This window comes from Callithrix jacchus, chromosome 11, assembly GCF_049354715.1.
Source record: "Callithrix jacchus isolate 240 chromosome 11, calJac240_pri, whole genome shotgun sequence".
NCBI classification, from domain to species: domain Eukaryota; kingdom Metazoa; phylum Chordata; class Mammalia; order Primates; family Cebidae; genus Callithrix; species Callithrix jacchus.
In genome coordinates this window covers 32916997-32931048 of record NC_133512.1, presented here as the reverse complement: position 1 = coordinate 32931048, position 14052 = coordinate 32916997, and the positions used below count along the sequence as shown (strand labels likewise).

Genomic DNA, 14052 nt, shown 5'->3' with positions numbered 1-14052 from the left:
GTATCATTCATTGGGTTGAGGGAGGTGGGAGGAAATTTGGAAAGGTATTTTGCTAGTGTGTACCGTGTGTACTAAAACATTTCAGCTTATCTATTGCTCTATAGATTATGTTCATTTAACTTTTCTGTACTGTATATATTGTGTATGTACTGGACAAGCAAGTCTTAATTTTATAATACCTAATCTCTGGATATTAAAGAGGTTGCCAATGTGTGACAAAAATAGAGTTAGTAGGCCAGGCGCGGTGGCTCACACCTGTAATCCCAGCACTTTGGGAGGCTGAGGCGGGCAGATCATGAGGTCAGGAGTTCAAGACCAGCCTGGCCAACATAGTGAAACCTCGTCTCAACTAAAAATATAAAAATTAGCTGGGTGTGGTGGCTGGCATCTGTAATCCCATCTACTCAGGAGGCTGAGGCAGGAGAATCACTTGAACTCGGGAGGTGGAGGTTGCAGTGAGCCAAGATCATGTCATTGCACTCCAGCTAGAGTGACAGTGTGAGACTCCAACTCAAAAAAAAAAAAAAGAATTAGTAAACTAACATATTTTGTTAAAAACAAAAAGCAAAAAATTGAGCATGCTTGGAGTTTGGCATTCTCTGTCATCATATAAGGCAGATTCATTAGCTTTCACATCAGCAGAGTTAAGGGAAAGGCTGATGTCCTCTTAGTTGAGGAGCATGACTATGACAATGTCTAAAGAGAAGGCTGCACCATCCTTGCATGGAGGTAGGCAGAGTGAATACCACATTTAGAATGTAATTTCTTACTAGTTTCCATTTAACCTAGGGAAACTGGGTACAAAGCTATGAAAATTACACAAAACTTTTATGATTGCAATCAAAACCTCAAATTTTTATACTGGAGAGTTGCATCTTCCAGTTTATTATTCAGAATTCCAGTCCAGTGATCTACTGTATGATAAAGTGTACAGTATATCTCCCTCACCTCAGACATTCCCAACTGCATTACATATTAAGGTTAAAGAGAACCCAGTGATCAAGTCATGTAACTGACATTGTTACTCTGATTTCTCTAGTGTTATTTCACCATGTAAACTTTTACCTTTTGTCATACTTAACTAGTGCTGTGCAGAATGCAGTTTGGAAAAAAATGATCTAACTTTAGTCCAGAATAGTTTTAAAGAGGTTATAACCAAATGACATGTTGGTCATAAAATTAAAATAAATATTCACAAAATACTTAAGTTCCTCATGAACTTCCATGATATACCATGTTTAAAATCTACCTCTTGGCACATTAAATGAATTGACTCGCATGTGGGAGTTAGCCAAACTCTCACAGAACACACTCCAGATATGAAGATATGGGGCTCTATAATAAGTGATACCAAGCCATCCTTTCTTGCTATAAGTAGAACTCACCAGTTGCTAATTAACGCCATTGCTAGATCTTCAGTAAAACAATTTTATCTCCATGAAGGAAATAGTTATGTTTCTTAGTCAGAAGGTTAAAAGTAAGGAAACAATTCAATTTGTAATTTGTACATGTGGAGAGTTTTGGCTTCATCTTTTCACTGACTTATTTTCTTTACATGTTTATAGGAACAAAGTCCACATACTTTTAAGATAATATAGATTGTAACACTGTCCATCCCTCAATTAACTGGGTGTTTGAGTTTTGTCCTTTCTAACTAATGCTATTATGTATAAAAATTTACATAAAGGGACAGTGTTCTCATATTTATTTTATTACACTACTATAATTTGTATGGTTATTAATTATTGATCATTTGAGTTCTTTCCAGCTTTTCATTTGTTTTGGTGAAACGATGATGTAAACTTTGTTGTAAGCATTGCTTTTTATGATTTTGGAAAATTTCCTTGGAGCATAATCTGAAGATGAGAGATTAAAGACTATGCATTTTTCTAGTTCTAGTATTTTATTGCCATATTGTTAAACTTTTCAAGAAGTCAGACATCACCTTTTCTGGATTCATCTAACCAGATAGTAACTTCAATTCCTGAAAACATAAACCTCATTAACAAGGTCCTTGTGGCTTAATCTAGAAAACAGAATCCAGTAATATGAAGGAAATTCTGTTATATTTTTTAGTTTCTTGCAAGTGGCTGGGTTTTTGAAGGGAAGAATGAGTATGTCAATTATAGAAATAATAGGAATTATGGCCATAGAATTGGTGTTTCATCCCTGAATGCTCCTTCTCCCTGAGGTCTTTATGGTTTTCTAGAATCGATTTATGGAAACGCTTGTGTGCATCAGTTTTTGAAAAAGAGTTCTTAAGCTCCAGCAGGTTGGTCTGAGGCTTGGCCACTCCAGCTCTAGGAATCCAACCAAGAATAGGTCTTGTTTCTTCATTGTTATCCATGTTCAAGACCAACTCTTCTTCTGGCTTACTTAAAAAATGTTCTAAAGTGAAAGCTTCCATGTCTTGTTTATTTTGTAAAATACTAGGTTTACTGAGGCTAATAGGGTTTGGACACATATCATACTGATCATGTAGGGGAGATTTAAGATTTTCATAGTGAATCCAGTGGTTTGGTTTACAGTAAGGTGTGGGATGGGTTTTTAATGACAGCTGTCTCCAGTATAAATCTTCTGTGTTTTTAGTATCTGTGATTTTTGGAAATGGCTTTATGTCATAAGTGCTAGTCAGATCTTTTGTTGGGTAAAAAGATGGGAGTTCATAGGCAGACAACAAGCTCTGTTCTTCTATAATCTTCTCTTCAATATCCTGGTTTTTATGGGTCATACCGGCTGGTGTGTTATCACTAAGTGCCATCATTTCTTTAGAACTGGGTACAAAGGTATGAAAATTACACAAAACTCTAGGAGTACAATCTGGACAAGAACGTGGTCTTTCCTGGACAATAGCCTCCAGAGAACGCTGGTTCTGAATTAATCGGGCAATTCGTCCTTCCAAGGGTCCGGGAGCTTTTAAGACAGGATGGAATTTTTCTTGCTGTAGTTGTGGGATAAAAAGGAGAAAAAAATTAATCAGGGATATTGCCACAAATGGTATGTCAAAAGTCATACCCATTTTCACTGTTTGAGTACACATGAGATGGGTGTAGAAGGATATATTGCAACACTCTTTGATATGAATTTAAAGACGTTAATTTAAACACTCTTTGATATGAAGGAAATTTGGGTCCAAATACATTTTTCTCCTTTACTGGTTTTAGCAGATGTGAAAAGGGCATGTTTTTTATTTGGCTATACAGAACTCTTCTATGTGGTAACTCGGCTTTTAAATTTCAAAGATATAAAGGAATAACGAATAAAACTTGTGTCCATCACTAACAGATGGCATTAGCAGTGTGTGCAGTTATTTAATCTTAGCCAGAGTCTCCTTTCTTAGGCCAAAGCCAGTGCCCTTAAACCTTGGCTGAATCAGAATCATCTTCAGAGCTGGCATGAAATTTCTAAGCTCCTAAGACCCTCCAAGATTGTGAGTCAGAAGGTTTGTAGTGGATGATAGGAAGCTCAATTTTCAACAAGCATCTCAGGTGATGGTGAGGCCGGAGATTTACTGTGGTTTGAGAAACGCTGGTCTGAGGTGTCATGTCTGTGCTTCTTTTTAAGTTGTTTTATAAATATTAACTCGATTATGTCTGGTAACTGCAAAAGTAGTGAGTGTATTTACAGTGGTATTAATAGATACATGCTGGGTGGCGGAAGGAGGATGGAGTTGACTGGGAAGGGGCGTAAGGAGATAACTTTCTGGAATGATAATATTCTATGTTTTGATAGGGTTTGAGTTACAAAGGTCTATGTCAAAACTCAGTGAATGTACACTTAAGATTTGTGCAATTGCATTGAACTTCATTTCACCTTAAAGAAAAAAAATGCAAACAAATATTGAACTCTGGTTGACCATATATATATACATGCTGAATGTTTAGGAGTGAAGTATACTAATGTCTGCAATTTAATCTAAAATGCATACAAATAATATATTTTTATTATTTCTGGAAGATGGATAGTGGGATGGAAAGACTGATGGATGGTTAGAGAGATAGAAAGATGGATAGATTATGTTTTAAAACAAGCATAGTAAAATGTCAGTGGTAGAATCTAGGTGGTGAGTAAATGGGTGTTAATTATAAAATTATTTTTACTTTTCTGTATGTTTCAAACATTTTATAATAATACATTAAAGTAAAAAAACTACAAAAGAATGTATGTATAATGATGATAGAATTGACAGCAGAGATAACACAAATGAGAGTGGTGAGAAAATAATCACCTTAGCTTGGATAAGAAAATGGACTTAGGAACATTCTTTGGGAAGCTAATGTGTTCATAGTAGGAGAATTTCCATACTGAGGTAACAAATTTGTTACAGTTTGAGTAATCAAGTTTGAGTAAATACTATGATAAAAAGAAAAAACTCCAGCTCTTTGATGTGCTTTGTTGAATTTGTCATAAAAATTATCATACTATTCTTTGACCAGTAGTGTCATATATATTCCTGTGTGCAAGAAGCAGTTTTTAGTGCTTTTATTTTATGCTACTACAATAAAATATTTCATACATTTTTTTATTACCACTAAAACATGTTTTCCCAGTCTGTTCTTTATGATTGAGTCAGAAACCAGCAAGATTCACTTAAGTTTTCTTTTAAACTTCCAATTATCTTAGGTATATTTTATCTTGTTATTCATAAATATTTAAAAGTTGATTTGCTTGCACAATGATTTCGCATATATTTGGCAAACATCTTGTATATAATGAAATATATATTTTGTACATACCATACAGGATTGAATCTCTGGAAATCTGGACAGTCGTTGAACACATTTGACAACATGTGTCATGTGTTCATATAATATTTTCTTTTTTTTTTTTTTTTTTTTTTAAGAGATGGGGTTTCTCCATGTTGGCCAGGCTGGTCTTGAACTCCTGACCTCAGGTGATCCATCCACCTTGGCTTCCCAAAGTGCTGGGATTACAAGTGTGAGCCACTCTGCCCGGCTCATATAATATTTTCTATCCTTAGAGAATGTTCATTGCCAGGTTAAACATAAAAATCAAAAAAAATCCTTTAGCGAATTATAAAGCACAGTCTATAAAACTGCTCTTGGTGTTATGATTTTATATCACCTTAGGAAATGATGAAGTTAATGTAAAATAAGTATGTTCAGCTCAGTTTTTTTTTTTTTTTTTTAGACAGAGTCTTGCTGTGTCACCTAGGCTGGAGTGCAGTGGCACAACCTCAGCTCACTGCAACCTCCATCTCCCAGGTTCAAGTGATTGTCCCGACTTAGCCTCCTGAGTAGCAGGGACCACAGGCATGCACCACCATGCCCAGCTAATTTTTCTATTTTTAGTAGACATAGGGTTTCACCATATTGGCCAGGCTGGTCTTAAACTCCTGACCTCATGTGATCCAACTGCTTCGGCCTCCTGAAGTGCTGGGATTATAGGCATGAGCCACCTCACCTGGCCTTCAGTTCCCACTATCCCCAGATGGAGTTCTGCTCTTAAGCCCAGGCTGGAGTGAAGTGGTGCCATCTTAGCTCACTGCAACCTCCGCCCCACTCTCCTGGGTTAGAGCAATTCTCCTGCTCAGCCTCCTGAGTAGGGAGGAATACAGGTGCCCGCCATCATGCCTGGCTGATTTTTGTATTTTTAGTAGAGATGGGGGGTCTCACCATGTTGGTGAGACCAGGCTGGTCTTAAACTCCTGAACTCAGGTGATCCACCCGCTTCAGTCTCCCAAAGTGCTAGGATTACAGGTGTGAGCCACCATGCCTGGCCCAGCTCAGTTTTTAAAGTGTTCAAATTAAAATAATCTTGCAGTTGTTTTTCCACGTGTTTTTCACAATTTACATCTTTTTAAAATGTTAATTTTGTTTTCAAAATTTGTGGTCTTAGATAATAAAATTTAGGTGGCAAATAAAACAACACATATGCAAACTATTAGGTCATTTCAGGTCATTTACATAATTAAGCCAACAGATTATACCTTTGCTTGTTAAAGGGCTTATTTCTTCCAGGCCATTTCGCATAATCAATTTAAAAGTCTCTATTGATATCTACAGAGAATGTATTGGCTTTTAATTGTAATTCAGGCAGCTCTCAATTATTATGACTATCAGGAGGAAGCCTTTATCTCTTCAAAAGCCACAGTAATGTACAAGGTATATAAATATGCAAAGGGCCTGGCGGGTTGGCTCACGCCTGTAATCCCAGCACTCTGGGAGGCCGAGGCAGGTGGATCACGAGGTCAGAAGATCAAGACCATCCTGGCCAACACGGTGGAACCCGGTCTCTACTAAAGATACAAAAAGTAGCTGGATGCAGTGTTACGTGCCTGTAATCCCAGCTATGAGGGTGACTGAGGCACGAGAATTTCTTGAACCCAGGAGGCATAGGTTGCAGTGAGCTGAGATTGCGCCACCGCACTCCAGCCTGACAACAGAGCAAGACTCTGTCTCAAAACACACACACACACATATATGCAAAGATCTCATTAAATTAAATTATTTTGTAAACTGCTTCTTTTGTAAGTTATTTCAGCAAAAGTAGTATACTAGAAAATCTGTTAAAAATAAAAAAGGCACTCTGAAGAAGAAAATCTTGCTTGTTTTTCCAAACAGCAGACAAGGTATTCAAACCAGTTCAAATCAGCTCAGAATTCACTCCTAAAATGAGTTAAAATTTCCCTTTGCTAGTTTGGTTGCCAATACCCATGACATAAAAAGTGGCAAAGCAAGAAGCCCAGTGCTCTCCCCACAAATAACTGAGAGTTGACTGCAATTACTTACAGGCTCTGGGTCAAATCCTATCTGTCCTGATAACTCTGCTACCATCTTTTCATGGTAATCATCCAATTCAAGGGGGTCCATGGGCCCCAGACCTTAAATGAAACATCAGCTTATTATTTTGTTAGGGTAAAGGAAAAAAAACTTACCCATTCCCTTTAAAATACAATTAGAACCAATAAAATGAAAAACAACCTTACCTCCCAGCTACCCATGAAGAAAAATTTAGCACCCACCTTAATTCCTATTACTTAGGATTTAAATACTTAGATTGACAGGCAAAAATATGAGAAGATAAAAAGCCTGTCATAGCATTTCTTAAATATTACAATTTTGTTCTAATTTTTACTTGTATGAAAATGAACTCATACCTGTAAAATCATGAGTGTACGAAGTGAGCCAGTGGGACCGCTCCAGATTTCTCTGTATGTTGGCTTCTTTTGCAGAGCAAATAGGGTCCCACGAATTTAAAGAAGTGTTAGGAGCGAAGGTTTTCGGAGGTTTTGGGTAGAATACTGGCTTATTTTTCTCTACACCTCTAGGAAACTAAAATAGGAGCATAAAAATTACTGCTGTTAATGTCATCTAGTAGAATAAGAGCTGATTCATCATCTCAGCAGGAAAGAGGCAAAGGAAATTCCAGGCTTAAGTCAGATACTGTTTTTTTCTGGCATTAATTGCTAGTTAATTACTAATTGCTATAATTGGAAACATATGCAGAGTTAAACAAAATATTGTATCAAATAAATGGTAAGGTCTTTTCTAAAGTCTTTTGCCTTAGCAGGGACTTTGATAATGTGTATTGGAGAAATGTCCCTGAATACTCTACCTCCAGTGAAATTTGATTAGAAATACAAAGGGCTCTGAGCTGCTCTTTTGGCTAAGTCTAGTCAAAATTGTGTGCATTCTACTTTTCCTTCCATGCCTGAAATGAAACCATTTGATGTCTTTTATGAATTTCCAATGAAGTTTAAATCATTCAAATTTTCATTCTTCAGAAATAACTATAGGGTTTTATTTTATATTTTCAAAAGGGCTATCCGTGTAAATATGAGTGAGTAAATGAGTTTCATTGCAGTGTTTTTGGTTACTTATAAATTCACCTTTTCTCAGTATCTCTCTTATGTGTGATACTTAATATTTACTGAGCACCAGTATGTGCACAGTAGCGTCTGGAAACAAGCAGGGATCCGAAACAAATCTTGCCATCCAGGAACATATTGGCTAGTAGGGGAGATAAAGCTTGAAACACAAATGACAAGAAGATTTTTAAAAAGTAATCCTTCATCATGAAAGGAGTAAAGACACTTTTTTTTTTCCTCTCAAGAGACAGGTTCTCACTCTGCCACCCAGGCTAGAGTGCAGTAGCACAATCACAGCTCACTAAAACCTCTAACCCCTGGGTTCAAGTGATCCTCTGGCCTCAGACTCCTTGACAGCCAGGACTACAGTCCTGCACCACCACTCCTGGTGTTTTCTTTAAAAAATACCTTTTGTAGAGAGAGGGTCTCATCATGTTGCCCAGGTGGGTCTTAAACTCCGGACCTCATGTGATCCTCTTACTTCAGCTTCTCAAGCGTTAGGATTATAGACATGAGCTACTGTGCTCGAACATGAGAAAAAATTATTTGAAAGTTCAAAGGAGATGAAGGAGATGGGGAGGTTAGGGAAGGATATCATGAGGAGAAATGCCAGATTAGGTGATGGGAGGACGGAGGCAACAAACCACCTTTCCATGTAAGTACCTATTGCAACAACCCTGCATGATCTGCACATGTACCCCAAAACCTAAAGTACAATTTAAAAAAAAAAAAGAAAGTTCAAAGGAGGGAGAGATTGAATCCAGCTGAATGGGGAAGTGGAGCTAGGAAACAGGGAGGGAGGGAGGAGACAAGAAGGCATGTCATGTTATACACAGAAACTGGGCGTTGAATGACATGCAGAGATGAGATGGCCAAAGAAATAGCAGGAGCAGAGGTATGGATAGTGGTGGCAAGTGTAGAACTAGCATTTCTTGGACATTACACTGCTGGGCACCCTCACAGCCAGGCCCACCCCTAACACTTGCAGGGGCTGGGATGAAAGTACCAATGGAAGTCTGTATTCCATTTGTCTAAATAGTTTAGTTTAGAAATCAAGTGAATAAATGTTAAATAAAATATGTTTCATTCACCTGCTTTGACCAAATATCTTTGGAACAACCTGGAAGACCAGGTTCAAATTTGGACTTCTTGGACTACTTTGAGTTCTGCACTGGGACAGGGTGGCTCAGGAAGAGCCAGCTGCTGGCCCTCAGCCTCAGCACCCTGACTGCTTTCTTTACCCGCTCCATTGACCCATTGCCCCACTTCTAGCAAACAGGCATGCAGTCATGTCTTGGTCACTCCTTTGCCCATGAGGTATATACCAGCTTCGCAGTACTGTCAACGCTTGGGAGGATGGACTTGAGGAAGAAACCCAAAGAAGGGCCTAGGATTGGGTTCAGAGCCATTTGGTAAGGGAATTTGTGGTTTGAGATCATGGTCAGGGGAGGGAGACAGGGGAGCATGGGCTCCAGATGAACATACCCTCTTGCTCCACAGAAAGGGCCACAGCCAGAGGAAGGCCAGAACTGGGCCCTCTAAATAAGAGGCCTTCTAAAATTCCTGGGTCTCAGGGTTATGCTATTCATAGCAACCCTGTGAGATTGGAGTGATTCCTATTTTACATATAGAATACTCATTGTAAAAGGCACTGCTACCCCTATAAACCTTTAAAAAATATACGGCTTACTTATTCAGGGAGAAAGAAAGCCCCCTTTGATCTCCTTATCTTTTTCATTATTTGCAGAGCCAGCTTACTTGGAAATAAGAAGGACTTTTTGTTTTTTAAGACAGAGTCTCGCTCTGTCACCCAGGCTGGAGTCCAGTAGTATGATCTTGGCTCACTGCAACCACTTAACTCCCGGGTTCAAGCGATTCTCCTGTCTCAGCCTCCCGAGTAGCTGGAACTATAAATGTGGGCCATCGTGCCTGGCTCATTTTTGTACTTTTAGTAGAGACAGGGGTTTCACCATGGTTGGCCAGGCTGGTCTCGAACTCCTGACTTCAGGTGATTCGCCCGCCTCGGCCTCCCAAAGTGCTGGGATTACAGGCATGAACCACCATGCCTGGCCAAGAAGGACTTTTAAAAAAATAATTTTCTGTGGGGCTGAATTAATCTTGTGTCTTACACTGGTTGAACTAACAACAGAGACCTACTGAAATGCATGCAAGGGCATGGGAAAGGAAATGACCAATGTGAAATTTTATTGTAGCCTGTGATGACTTGAGAAGGGGCTAAAGAACCAGGAAACATTTGAGAGGGGAACTGGTCAGTTTTCAGTATGTTAAGAGGATGTTATTCTGAGAGGATAGTCAGAGAGGGGTGGTAGAAATCATTCACTCCAAAGGGATTTATTGGCTCAATATACATACTAAAGGCAGGGTAGAGTTTGTATCTGATATGAAAGATAAGCCCAAGGCAGAAAGGAATTCTAGTTCCTGTGATGTTAGTTTCTAGACAGACACTCCAGTCTACAAAGAAGTGATATTAGCTGTTTTGAATTTGGACTATGTTCTTAGAGGAATAGTACTGTATAAATTGTGGTTGCATTCCCAGCATAGCTCATATAATTTAACTCATAACCTATTTAATAAACATCTACCGAATGCCTATTACATGCAAAACCATGTACAAGGTTCTGAGAGTTCTGTGCTAGGCACCAAAACTCCATAAATTGTCACTAAAATAACATGGTTATATTAAATGAAACAAAAAAAGCAAACAGAGTTTTTTGTTTTATTTTAGTCTTGAATTATAAGGCTTAACCAGGTAAAATAGGGGAGGTTAAAGGTTTACTGTGGAGACCACATTGCCATTTAGAGAGACTTCAGCATTTGGGAATACTGGTTCTTAATTAGATCATATTTTAATTAATTCTATTGTATTAGCACCATTTTTACACTAACAGGTTATGATTGAGGCACTTTGTTCTTTTACATCTAGAATGAAGAGAGACAGAGATGGAGAGAGGGAGAAAATAAGAGACTGGCAGAGAGAATTATTTTTGGCATCTAGTCAGGGCTTAGGAAAGAGAGAGGGCTGAAGGGAGAGGAGGACGCCTGGTTGGATCACAGTGCTGCCTGAGATGGAATGGCGGGAACATCGTGGGTGTGAGGCAGAAGATGAGGAGAGAGACAGTTTGTTTCCCATTCTGGGCACGTCGTCTGTCAATGGGCCTGAGCAGGTGAGAGGGGGCGCAGGGTGGTGTCGTCCACACAGAGGTGCACTGTGGGCTTCCAGGTATTTGGTAAGATGACGCCTTTCTAAAGGAGTTAGATTGCCAAATTCATTAAGGCCACTTAAGGATGCGTGTGGAGTATGGGTGCTACATTGGAGAGAAAACTGTCCCTGAAATGAGGAAAGTATCTATAGGATGGGGATGGGCATTTTAGATTGGAAAGATAGCAGGTGGATCAAGAAGAAAAACTGCTCGCCTTTGAAGGGGTGATATGGGTGAGCTGTCTTTCAAAGGAAAGCCAAGGCTCTGTTGAAATATTTAGGCATGCAGAAAACTGGGTTGTAATGACCACTGTGTTATTCTCGGTGAGGCTTTGAAAATGGTATTGTTTAAAACATTTCAGAAAGTCCAAGGTAAGGTTTTTGGCACTTGACTTTTGTGATTATATCTCATCTGATCAAAAAATGATTACGAGGTAGATTTCATCCTAAACACTATTTTTGTGTCCTAAAAACTAAGGCTAGACACTCAAGTTCTTGAGAAATAGGACAAAAGTCTTCAGCCACTTGAGTAAGCAATGACATAAACAGCCCAGAAAAATCAAGTATTAAAACCTATTTATGGGCCGTGCTCAGTGGCTCACACCTGTAATCCCAGCACTTTTGAGGGCTGAGGAGGGAGGATCACTTGAGACCAAGAGTTTGAGAGCCACCTGGACAACATGGTGAACCCCTGTCTCTACTAAAAACACAAAAATTAGCTGGGCATAGTAGTGCATGCCTGTGGGCCCAGCTACTCTGGAGACTGAGGCAGGAGAATCACTTGAACCTGGAAGGCAGAGGCTGTGGTGAGCCGAGGTCATGCCACTGCACTTCAAGCTGGGTGACACAGCAAGACTCTGTCCCAAAACGAAAATAAAACCTATTTATGTTTGCCAATTGTAAAAGAACAAGGAATGCTGATTGGTTTGGTAGTGGTTGGAAATGGTCAGTGAGAAGAGATCTCAGTGGGAAGAGAAGGGTAGCAGGAGAGGCCCCAAATAGAGTGATAAGTGCAGTGATCACTAATGACTCTAGTGGGGAAAACTGGACCAGTCCAAAGAGACAAAGCTAAACCAGCTCTGAGGTCTGCGTAGGAAAGGAGCGCCTGATCTCAGTAGCTGCTGAAGGCATAGCTGCTGCATCCACATGCGATGTGAAAGGAGGAGGGAAAAGTGACATTTAACACACTCTGCTAACATGAAGCCCTGGATCTTAATTTTTAAAACGTTAACCTTCTTACGTGAAATATTCTCCCTTCCAAGGTTACCCATTTCTTTATGTTGCTAGGTCAGCAAAGTATAACCATTGGAATAACAATACTGATAGCAGCTAACATTTATTATGAGCTTATGATGTACAAATATAGTGCTGGGTGCTTCTGTATGCATTTCATTCTCGGGATGGCACTATCACGTATATTTTATTATTATTCCTGCTTTATATATGAGGAAACTAAGGTACTGAAGGATTATGTATGTTACCCAGGTCACAGAACTGGTGTTACAGCAATATATTATAAATATTTTCTTACTGGCTTGGATGGAAAGTACTAACATATGGTTCCTGGAGTTTTCTGTTTTGCAGGTAGGTGACGCATTTTTGGACCTGCTTATCAGGTTAGTAGTGTCCTTCCTCCTTCCCTGGGTAGAGTAGGAGGAGAGAGAAAACTATTATCCCAGAAATGCAAGTGACAAGTCCGTAAAAGCAAGGCATTATTGGTGTGAGTTCCATTCTCAGAGAATGATTTAATTGATGTGGGCTGCAGGTGATTCTAATGTGCAGCCAATGTTGAGGACCACTGCTCTGGCAATAGGTATGGTAAGCACTATAAAAATCCTCCTGAGCCTGGTGCGGGAGTGCACACCTGCAGTCCCAACTACTTAGGAGAGTGAAGCAGGAGAATGCATGAGACCTGAAGTTTGAGGATATGGTGTGCCACGATCGCAGCTGTGAACAGCCACTGCACTCCAGCCTGGTGTTAAATAATTAACAGACCTGAGAAAGACAGAATCTGTCTCTCGCTCTCTTTTTTTTTTTGAGACAGAGTCTCACTCTCACCCAGGTTGGAGTACAATGGCACAATCTCGGTTCACTGCAGCCTCTACCTCCCAAGTTAATGTGATTCTCCTGCCTCAGCCTCCTGAGTAGCTGAGATTACAGGCATGCCTGACCACGCCCAGCTAATTTTTGTATTTTTAGTAGAGATGGGGTTAAGTCATGTTGGTCAGGCTGGTCTTGAACTACTGACCTCAAGTGATCCACCTGCCCTGGCCTCCCAAAGTGCCTCCCAAAAGGATTACAGGTATGAGCCACTGTGCCTGGCCATCTCTTTTCTTCATTTCTCTTTTTAAAAAAATATTTTAGAATTTAAAGCATTTAAGTAAACAAAAACCAACTCATAAATTAGGCAGTCAACAAACCAAAATAGGGTCAGAGAGACTGCCACTGCCACGTGGTGGAAGAAGGTTTATGGACAAAAAAAGGAAAGTGACCTATAGGAAACAGAATTGAGATATAGAAATAGTGGGATTGGTTACAGCTTGATGTTTATCTTATTTGAACACAGTTTGAACAGTTGGCTGCCTTTGATTGGCCAAAACTAGGTGATTGGCACAAGAGTAGGTTACAGTCTGTTTGTTTATGCATCCAGTTAGGTTACAGTTTATTCTGTATGCAGAAATCTTTAGGCTAAACTTAAAAGACGTGAGGAGGCAGGTGTAGGCTAAACTTAACAATTCCCCCTTTCTGGTTACTGGACAACATAAGACCTCGTCTCTTTAAAAAAAAAAAAAAAAAATCCTCCTTTAATGAGAATAGAACATTGTAGATAAAGACTCTGATTACCTCCCCTAATTAAATGATAAAAGGCCAGAAAAATAGGAAGGACAAGTACAGGGTATTATCCCAGAGATTAGAGAAAAAAAAGGTGAGTCATGAGTTACTCCCATGAAGCTCAGTATCTATTTTATTTTTACTTCTTTGTCCAGGGAAATGCAAAGAA

The 14052-nt window shown here is 39.4% G+C and overlaps 1 protein-coding gene and 1 long non-coding RNA gene across 6 annotated transcripts in view; one reads left to right on the top strand and one right to left on the bottom strand.

Annotated features, from left to right (window-relative positions):
• The window catches only part of LOC118143656 (uncharacterized), a 46050-nt gene that overhangs the window by 6065 nt on the left and 25933 nt on the right, over positions 1-14052 (top strand). The window lies entirely within an intron of this gene.
• Positions 1885-14052, bottom strand: part of SPMIP4 (sperm microtubule inner protein 4) — a 55199-nt gene continuing 43031 nt past the window's right edge. For all 4 annotated transcript variants that reach the window (XM_035253600.3, XM_035253602.3, XM_035253601.3 and 1 more), the window contains 3 exons: positions 7121-7295; positions 6753-6844; positions 1885-2941 (listed from right to left, as the gene is read on the bottom strand). In XM_035253600.3, the coding sequence (XP_035109491.2) occupies positions 2120-2941; positions 6753-6844; positions 7121-7295 (1089 nt within the window). In that variant the 3' untranslated portion in view covers positions 1885-2119. The remainder of the gene's footprint in view (positions 2942-6752; positions 6845-7120; positions 7296-14052) is intronic.